Source organism: Anomalospiza imberbis, chromosome 20 (assembly GCF_031753505.1).
Source record: "Anomalospiza imberbis isolate Cuckoo-Finch-1a 21T00152 chromosome 20, ASM3175350v1, whole genome shotgun sequence".
Lineage (NCBI taxonomy): Eukaryota > Metazoa > Chordata > Aves > Passeriformes > Viduidae > Anomalospiza > Anomalospiza imberbis.
The window spans coordinates 304,975-315,093 of record NC_089700.1 but is presented as its reverse complement, the minus strand read 5'-3'; the positions used below and the strand labels follow the sequence as shown (position 1 = coordinate 315,093).

Sequence of the window (10,119 nt, the reverse complement as noted above, 5' to 3'; positions counted from 1 at the left end):
ACTTATTCAAAGGAGAAACATGTAGGGAAGGTTGTTATGGGGCTGCTGAGTCTTCACCCCTGGGATATAAACAGTGACCAGGATTAGCCCAGAAGCTTTCAAACTCCTTCAAACTCCCCTGAAATCCTGCCCTTGCCTAGAGACACGGGTCACAAAGCCAAGAACACAGGGCAGGGGAATGGGGGTACTTTGCCCATGAGTGATGGTGAGGGCTCTCCTCAGGCTGGTGGGGGACTTTGTCAGCCTCCCCCTGGGGCACAGCTCACCTGTGGGGGCTGCACTATCCCAGTCCTGGCACTGAAGGACCTTGGAGCACAGGAAGGATTATTATTCCATCCCTGTTAGTTTCTGTAGACTTTTCTCCTCTTTCCATAGGTCCACAAGTGGATGCAAGCTCTGGGGATTGGGATGATCCATTTGGGAGATGCTGGTGGCTTCACCTGGGGCAGATGTGAAATGCTGTGGGGGTCACAGGACTGTCCCTCAGGTGATCTCTGACTCAGCCCAGGTCCCTCTACTCCCACTCACAAACTGACCCCACCAAGTCCCAACGTGTGGCTGCACATCCCTGCATGGTCCCCAAGGGATGCAGGAACCCTGGGGCTATGGAGGAATGGGGATGCTGTGGCTGTGGAGGTAGTGGGAGGATGCAGGAGAGGCCATGAGGGTTGTGGAAGGATGCAGGGGCCCACAGGGGGAGGCTGCAGGGCCATGAAGGGATGCAGGAAAGGCTGGAGCTGTGGCACAATCAGTGAGCAGTGCCAAAGCTCCCCAAGCCCTCCCCTTTCTCCCAGGGGATGCGGGTGCCAGGCACAGCCTGTGCTAGCTGGAGCAGCCAGACAATATCCCCTTTGAAGGGCATAAACCCATCTGGGGTGGAAAAACCCTCCACATTATGGGGGACAGTACCTGCACTTCAGAGAAGCCCTGCCGAGCACCCCTACCTCCAAACAGCCCCACACATGGGAAGTGGTTTTACAGCTTTGAATAAATCATGAGGCCAGCAAACAGCAGTGCATGAGCATGGCTGTTCACTGGCAGCTGCAGAGCTCACACCTCGCTCTGGGACTGGGGCTCACACCTCCTGTGAGGCTGTGACTTCCCCGCAGTGATACAGCCCTGCCAGGACCCTGCAGAGAGGGGCCAGCACTGGGCAAGGGAGTCCAGGGGGCCATCAGTCCCCATCCCTGGAGGGGTTTAACAGATGTGTGGATGTGGCACTTGAGGACCTGAATTAGTGGTGGCTCTGGCTTGGAGGATGGTTGGACTCAATGACCTCAGAGGGATTTTCCAGCCTAAATGATTCCATGATTCTATGATTAGGGATGTTCTTCAGCTGTGGCAATAGCCCTGACACAAGTTAGAAGGTTATCCCTGCTCTCAGGGGAGGTTGTGGCTCTAACCTGTGGGGATCAGCCAGACATCCTGTGCTCCCTGGGGCCACCTCCACCCATCCCACCCAAAAATGCCTAGAACGCTGCACAGCAGGAGCACCAATGAAAATGAAAACTATTTGTGTCTTTTTTTTATTATTATTATTTTTATTTTTCCTTGATTATAACGAGCAGGCAGGGCCCACTGTGTTCACTAAAAGTGGGTTTAGTATTCATAGAATCATAGAATCAAAGAGTGGTTTGAGTTGGAAGGGACCTTAAAGAGCACCTTGTTCCACCCCCCACCATCGATAGGGATCCCTCCCACTGTCCCAGGCTGCTCCAAGCCCCGTCCAACCTGGCCTTGGGCACTGCCAGGGATCCAGAGGCAGCCACAGCTTCTCTGGGCACTCTGTGCCAGGGCCTCCCCACCCTCACAAAGAAGAATTCCTTCCTTATATCTATTCTAACTCTACCTTCTAGTTTTCATCTCAGCAGAGCTCTGAATTTTCAGCCTGGTCCTCTCTGCTTCTTTCTGGGGGACTCAACAATGACCTGAGCAAGGTGGGCAGAGGATGCAGCCCCAGCAGAGACACTTTTTCTGGTCCTCCCAGACATTTGGGGTTTGAGGGATGCTGAAGGGGGGTAGGTTGGGTATGTACCACCCCCTGGAGCCAGCAGTCAGGGTGAAGCAGGGACACAGTCCCACAGTCACCTCCCTAAGGCTCAAAAATTGCAAAAAACTCAGGTTTTCCCCGTTTCTTTCTTTTCTTTCCATGCCGAGAATTGAGATGGGTGCGGAGCAAAGAGGCTTTTTTTGTTTCACCTTAATTTGCTTTGAAATGCTGTACAGTTCATCCTCTTTGGTTTGCTCTGCTTCAAAAGAAAGGTCAGGAAAAATCAGAGGCATCAGCCATTAGAAAGAAGAGTATTCCCTAGAATATTTTATTTTGTAAAATGCCTTTCCTGGAGAAGGATGGGACCTTTGGTGAGATACACATTTCTTATCAGCTATGACCAACTTCCTGTGCTGACATGACTTTGGGGAAACACAAAGTGTTTTCTGTGAACCAGCCAGAGGTGACCAGCCAAGGTGGCCGTGCTCTCCCCTGGACCCACCGCACTGGAGACGAATGGTCCCCAGTCACTCCCACAGGCACAGCTTCTTACTGAAGTCAGTTCCAGGATGTGACATCATCTGAAAAATTCCAACATTTCTCCAGCAATGACAAGAATGGTGGGGGTCAAATTTCTGGACACTGGTGGAATGTCATCAGTGCTGGAGCTGGAGCAGAGCAGGATAGAGCTGCTACAGGGGTTGGTGAATCTTGGCTTAGGGGCAATTTCTGAACTCAGGACATCTTTAATTACTTCCTTTTCTGAGTGAATCCCAATTCCTCAGCATTAAACCCTGCTATAAATAGGAACTTACATCAGCCAGTCTCACCAGTTTTTCCAGGTTCTCCTTTAATTCAAGACAGAGAATTTCCCTATTTCTGACGGAACTTATTTTGGGCATTCGCTTTACTTAGCACTTTCTCCTGGGATTTTTTGGGGGACTTGTAGAAAACCTCAGTCATATCCCTCTGTGTAAAACAGGGCAACATCAACCAGACTCCTACAGCTGACAAATCCCCCTGACTCCAAGCACTGTCTGCTGGGTCAGGAATTCTGAAACCACCCGATGGGAAAACTTCCTTCTTACACCACCACTTTGCTGTGTAATTAAATTAATCCCCCCTGAGATGCTCCAGCCCACTTTCCCCACTCTTCCATAGCCATCTTCATGTCTCAAGGCAACTCCCAGGGAAGATGGTTCCTCATCTGAGACACACTCAACCTCCCTTCCTAAAAGGAAGAAGAGCTGGAAGAGATTGCTTTCTCTTTTCATCATCACTGGAACGAGGGAAATGGGTAAGAAAACATTTATTAGGAGCATGTTGCAACATCCCAGGGCATCACTGGCATGACTGTAACCTACCACCTCCATCCATCTGGCCATGAGCTGGCAGAGCAGGATCTTTTATCAGATTTCTAAGGAAGAATTAGATTCCTAGAAACCAGAAAATAATTTGGTATATGCTTGCTGACAAATGGATTAAGGCATAGAGGTGTCCAGCTGCCTGAAAGGAAAAATCTCTCATTGAAAATATTAGAATAATCAAAGCACCTCCCAAACTAATTCTTGTTTTCATGAAACTCGTCTTTTAGCAGAACATTCTCCACATTTTGGCACCGTGCACCTCAGGAGCAGGACGGGAGCACTTGGCTGGAGGTGCCAGGTCTCCAGGCATAACCCACGGATGCTTGAAGGCACAGTCAGAGGGGACAGCTCAGAGGCAAACCACGCTCCTACATCCATGTACAAGTTATATTCCCTAAGCAACCAGACAGGATCCAAGGGAGCTGATGCTCACCCCCTCCCGGCCCAGCTGGCATCCGTCGGAACGCCAGGTTCCCACCTCCTGCCTGGCTGGGCGCCCTGCATGTGGAGGCAGGCTCTCTCCTCATCTTCCCAGGATATTTGGACACAGGCAAGATAACAAACAGAGTGAGGCAATGGGATATAAACTGACGGGTAAGCCTGCAAGGTGCCTCTCTGCAAAGGGAAAGATGGAAACGGGCCAGATCAGCTATGGAAGGGGATACTCAGCTTGGAAAGAACCATATTTGCTCCATGGGGTAGATATGCCCTCCCCAGCCTGAGTCAGAGACAACACCAAAGCTCCCAGCAGGAGCCTCCCTGAGGGTGGGATAAGTCTGGGGCATCTCCTGTGCCTTGTCCTCTGGAGCCCTTGCTGCCCACCTGGAGTATGGAGCTAACCCGGCACGGCTGGTGGAGGGCTGAAGGATATTGGGAAAACACCAGGTTATTTACAGAAGGTTCCAAGGGCAGAAACTGGAAACCTTTAATAGAAATAGGATGAGCCAGTAGCCAGTGCTGCCAGGGGGAGTGCAGAGGTGCCAGGGTGAGGTTGGTTTGCTCCATTTATGTTATAAGCCTTCGACTGGTATTTAGGAAGCGTCTATCAAGACATCACCACTCCAAATAACAAAATGGACACATTCCCCAGAAATGTCTGCTTTCCTGTAGAGAACAGATACCCTGCTAAGAACATCCCACTACAGCTGGACAGCCCTCAGCTCTTCGCAGAGCACTCATCACCTCCCTGCCTGACCTTCCCTCTCCTCAGGAAGTCTGTCAGACCTCCATGGCTTTCTGTGTGGAGGATGGTGGCTTCTTCCCAGTGGCACATCCCTGTCTCAGCCCTTGCCCAGCCTTCACAGAGCTCTTACTCTCTCCTACACATTGTACTATTTCCCCAGTCTGTGGTCATTTTCCCTCATCAGCTGAGACAGGATACCCTTTTCTTCCCAACATCCCAGTTTCTGCCCATGCTCTCACCCCACAGTTAATCTGCTCCTCATTTTCAGAATCACTGTTTCCTTCCTCACCCTGCTCCTGGAACTTCTTCTGCCTCATCTTCAGGGTTACAAATATCCACACTTCTTTCTGCTCTCTGCATCCCCATGCCCAGACTACCAGTAGCTCTTGAAATGTAACTGTATAATCTCACTAAAAAATAAAAAAACAAAACAAACAAACAAACAAAAAAAACCAACAAACCTGTAAAATTAAATTATAATTTAATGTCTCCTTATAGGACCTGGGTTGCATCAGGCAGTTCCAGGAGATAACAAGTACCCCATCTCAGCATTCCTTTCCTTTAAATTGAGGAGGAAACGAGTGTTTCAGCTTCTCAGATTCCTCTTTCATGCCCACCACTATCAGTGCTGTCACAGCTGCAGGACATGCCCGGAGGCACCTCCAACCATGGGGAACACATGCAGGACACTGGTGACAGCTCCCACCTCCTGCTCCTGGGGCACCAAGGGCTTTGCAAATATGGGAGAAGTCCTTGGTAAGGGAGACTTCAATCTCTTTTTCCCTAACCAGCCTCATCCCACTGATGCTTCTGGGCCCTCCAGCACAGCTTTTTCATGTATACACTCTCCCCTCCAAGCTGTTGGGAAGGTTGGGTAACAGGGGACTTAACAAATGCAGGAACCTCCACAGAGGAACTTATTACAGGCATGAGAGAAGCAGAAATAGCCACAATGACTGTTTCATATCCTGTATCACTGGGGAGGCACTAAATCGAGCAGGGAGCTTCACTCTTCCGGAGCTGGGGCTGCTCTGTTCCATCACGAGACTGCACCACAAGTGGCCTCTGGTGGAAATTCCACCATGCCTACGCAAGCCTTTGCACAGACCTCTCGCCCCATAAATTGAGGGGCTGCTGATGGTCTCAGCATCAGACAGCAAAGAGGCATCCAAGCTACCCTTGCCTGCTCCAGCTCCAGCCACCACTTCTCCAGCGACATGAAGGTGTTTGTGGTTGCCCTCACCATCCTCATTGCTGCCTTCTGCTACGAGACCTCTGCTGCTCCACGTAAGTCCAGGGTCTCCCCACCCTCCCTAAGTGGGGACAGGAGATGTCGCAGCTGGGACAGCCCTTTCTGACAGCAATTCCACCCCGGGTCTCTCCCTGTGTCCCACCATCTTCTGGCAGGTGCTCTAGGGTTGCTCAAAGACCATTAGCATAAAAGCTAAAGGTTTTTTACCCTTTTTAGGGTAAAAGCACAACCATGCCCCCCCACCCCTGCTACAGGGGTCAAACGTGGGCTCCCTTAGGAAGTCTAGGGCTGACCAGGTTTGGGCTGGGAGATGTTGCCTGGTGGCATGGGCTGTGTCAGTGCCAGCTCAGGGTGAACCCAACAGGGAAATAACTGAAGGGAGAAGAAGAAAAAGACACCATCTTTTTTCTTCCTCCTCCACATAATCCCTGCTCCCTAGACCCAGGGATGGTAATCCCAGCTCCCTGCCCTGTTCCCCATCCTTTGCCACTGCTCATGACTGTCTTTGCCCTTCACAGTTGGCTCCGACCCACCAACCTCCTGCTGCTTCTCCTACATCTCCCGGCAGCTGCCCCGCAGCTTTGTGAAGGATTACTACGAAACCAACAGCCAGTGCTCCCAGCCTGCTGTCGTGTAAGTCCTTCCTCCAGGGCAGAGGTGGTTTTGGGCTGAGGAGCCAGGGAGGGAAAGGCCCTTTTCCAAAGACAGGGAAGGAAGGCTGGGATAGACAAGAAGTACAAGGTGATGCTTGCAGCACAAAAGCCACATGCTGCTCCTGCTCTACCCCTTTGCAGATAAAACTGGTAGCTGCTGGATAGGATGGGCAAGGCATGGAGCTGCTCATCTTTGTGAGAGGTGGGGCTTGGGCAGGGCTCTTGTCCCAGCCCTGCAAGTATCCAAGGCCAGGTTGGATGGGGCTTGAAACAACCTGCTCTAATGGAAGATGTCCTGCCCATGGCAGGGGGTGGAACTGAATAAACTTTAAGGTGCCTTCCAACGCAAACCATTCCATAATTCTATGATTCCGTGATTCTCCATTCAGTGCTCTCCCACCAAAAACTGACCTCCTTGCACCCCACAGCTTCATCACCAGGAAGGGCCGGGAAGTCTGTGCCAACCCCATGGAGGACTGGGTCCAGCAGTACGTGAATGAGCTGGAGCTGGACTGAGGTCCTGTACAGATCCAGTTACTCCATGTCCCCAGCTGCCAGGATGGATGAGCATGACCAGCTGGGGTCCATTGGAAATGCTTCAATGTCATTTAGAGCTAGCTGAGAAACTGAAAACATTCCAAAACCCAGCTTAATGTTGTGCTATTTAATTTTTTATAGGGATCAGGTGCAATAATTCTGAGATAAAAAATATTTTTATTTAATATGTATATATATTTTTAAATATGTAGACTCAGCTTATATTTTCTGTATTTAAGTAAGTATATTTTTGACATAAAATTCAATTCAGATGTCAATAAATAAATATTTTTATAAGAATCTTCTGTGTTTGCCTTTGTTACAGTCCTTTGGGATGACAATAGCTGAAATTATAATAGTGACAGCAGGTTCTTTATTTCCTTTTCCACACTGTCAAAACTCCTACGAGCTTTCTGTGTCTGAACAACCAGTTTTGCAAAATAATAAAAAGAAAAGCCTTGAAGGAGGATTTGTGAGGAGGGCAGGGATTACATTCAGGTAACTCGTCTCAAGCTTTTTATAAGGTATTTAATCTCCATTCATTATGACAACTGCAAGCTCATTAAATTCTGTTTCTGGCCCCATTATAGTCAATCAAAATATTACTTTTAGGGGCTGAAAATTAACATATTGGCTGTTTTAGGGAAAGCTTTCTGAGAGCTACAGATAAAATGGATCAGCTATTTCCAGAGCCATGGGTGGAAAAAATATGTTTCACTGCAAGAATTTTAAAATTATTTCATTAAGCTATCATTTAGCTGAGACATGAAGCTTGGCAGATATTCCCTGTCAGTAATACTTTGACTCCAAAACCTGCTCATCTCTGGAGATGCTTGTCCAGAGATGACCATGCCAGACTCCAGCCCAGGGCAGGACCTGCACCTGCAAGGAAGCATCTCCCCTGGTCCCCCCGTGGAGCTGAAGAAAATGGAGCCCACCTTAGTATGGGTACTTAGAAGGTATTTCCCATATCCCTGATGGCATTTCCCACACCACTGATGGTATTTGGGATGCTCTGATCAGCTCTGGACAGGCTCTGTTGGATCAGCAAGGAGTATTTGGGTTCCTCCTGCCCAGATCTCTAGTGGACTCCACGGAAAAATGCTCAGCTCACCACACTGTGTTTCCATACTGGATTTGGGATTTCAAACATAAACACCAGTGGGACACAGGCCAGCAGGGCAGGAGGCGGCCCTGGGGAGGGGTGACCTTGAGCAGATACAGAGGGTGGACGGTGAGCAGGGAGAGGAGGATCAGGTGGGGCTGGGAGGGATCAGGATGTGTCTGAGGGAGGAAGGAACACATCGCTCCTCACTCAGGGAACTGCAGCCCTCGGCTCCTCAGCCCATGGGGCCCTGTGGATCCCATCAGTCATCCCACCCCCTGCATTCAGCTTAAAATAGCACCCTGGGAGGAGGGAAGTGAGGTAGAGAGCCGGACCAGAGCCCCCTTCCCTGGGACGCTGCTGGGAGGGAAGGGAGCCCATGGCTGGGAGGTTCAGATGGACATCGCCACCGGCATGGGAAGGGGCTGGCTTTGGTGAAAGCCTGGACTCACCAGACCCTGCACACCCTAGGGCCAGCTCCAGAAGGCAGACTCATCTTGGCCACTGAGTACCAGCCACCCTGGGTGCTGCTAGATAGACTCACCCTGAGGACTGAGATTGACACAAAGCCTAGTGCCCAGAGCTGCCCTCACTCCAGGGAACAGCAGGAACAGGAAACAGGAGGGGGAAGACCTGTGATGAGATTATCCCAAAATCACTTGAGCCTCCACAGTCCCTCTTGGATACAAGCCCTGCCTGCCTCTGTGGCACTGGGAGCAGTCCCACAGCCTCAGGTTTCTTGTGGAAGGGCACAGAGTTATCCAGTGAGTTCCATCCAGCCTGGGCACTGCTGCAGCCTGTGGCAACCTCTTGTGCAGTGTCCTAAAGCTCCTGGGACACATTCCAGCCTCCCGCAGCCGTGCCCTCCCCCTCAGCTCCACGGTGCCTCAGCTAGCTCCTCACAGCTGTTCCAGAGCCTGTAGGAGACTGGAGTTACTCAGGTCTTTCTTGATCTTGCACCCGCCTGTGTGTGACAGCTCAGAGGAGCCAGCGAGGAGCTGTAACTCCACACGCCCGCAGAGAGGTGAAAACTAAGCACCTTCAGCAGAGGATGAGGAGTGGCCCAGAGCAGGCAGGGGCTGCAGTACCCATGGCACCATCAGCTCAGATCCTCACCCAGGGATCACCCTGCCCTGCATACTGGATGTATTTGTGGTTGGTGCAGCTGTTTGAGGCTGATTTTGCTGCTACAGCTGAAGCAGGCAAGGAGACTCTCACACCATGCAATCCTTGGGTCACAAAATCATGGAATCATAAAGTCATGGAATGGTTTCAGTTCGAAGGGACCTCAAAGCTCATCCTGTTTCACCTCCTACCATGGACAGGGACACCTTCTGTTGTTGCAGGCCCCCAGCTGGGTAATAATTAGCATGGACTCCATCATTCACAGAATGATGATCAATCACTTTATTACACTAATTAAGAAACCCATTGCTTTTACAGACAGTTATGATACAGGTGGACCCAATTGGTCCTTCAATCCAAACACCATCACCATTGGCCAATGTCCCAGATTGAGAAGCAAGATGTATTCATTTGCCATCTGGATGGCAGTTGTCTTCTGTTAAGTGAGCAGTTTTCCTTCTCTCTTCCACAACCAACCCTCCCTCAGGGGAGACATCTGCTGATAATGGGCTATTGAATGTCACTGCATGACTGATAAGAACTGTAACATCCCATTGCGAGATGTTGCGTCCAGAGGGAGGAGCCAAGCATTCCTACCTGGATATAATCTTGAGTTTCTGGAACACCAGCACAGCTTTTACTGCACTGGATTTCCCAGAGGAACAGCTGCCTCTTCCACTGCAGGAAGACTACACCCCTTTTTTTTTTTTTTTTACAGGATCACTGCTCCAACAGAGCCACACCTGACACTCCAGGAGGGCTGCAGCCACAATTCCAATTGGACTGCTGCCAACACCCTGTCTCCTCATCCTCATGGCAAAGAGTTTTTTCTCCCTAGGAAGCTCATGTCCAGGGCTCAGGGCTAATTGTGGTGCTCACCCCTCCCATAAACAGTCTCATGGAGTGC

At 50.4% G+C, this 10,119-nt stretch overlaps 1 protein-coding gene across 1 annotated transcript; it reads left to right on the top strand.

The window, feature by feature from the left end:
• Positions 1-5,489: 5,489 nt before the first annotated feature.
• On the top strand, positions 5,490-7,204 carry LOC137485534 (C-C motif chemokine 4 homolog). The gene is made up of 3 exons (XM_068210058.1): positions 5,490-5,827; positions 6,311-6,425; positions 6,874-7,204. Exons 1-3 carry the CDS (start codon positions 5,758-5,760, stop codon positions 6,959-6,961), a joined length of 273 nt encoding a protein of 90 aa, XP_068066159.1. The 5' UTR covers positions 5,490-5,757; the 3' UTR covers positions 6,962-7,204.
• Positions 7,205-10,119: the final 2,915 nt, after the last annotated feature.

Bases quoted from the DNA above. Each gene is read 5' to 3' on its own strand.
- LOC137485534 (XM_068210058.1), top strand. From the start codon at position 5,758: ATGAAGGTGTTTGTGGTTGCCCTCACCATCCTCATTGCTGCCTTCTGC. The intron at 5,828-6,310 runs GTAAGTCCAGGG...TGCCCTTCACAG, and splicing joins CGAGACCTCTGCTGCTCCAC to TTGGCTCCGACCCACCAACC. The intron at 6,426-6,873 runs GTAAGTCCTTCC...TGCACCCCACAG, and splicing joins TGCTCCCAGCCTGCTGTCGT to CTTCATCACCAGGAAGGGCC.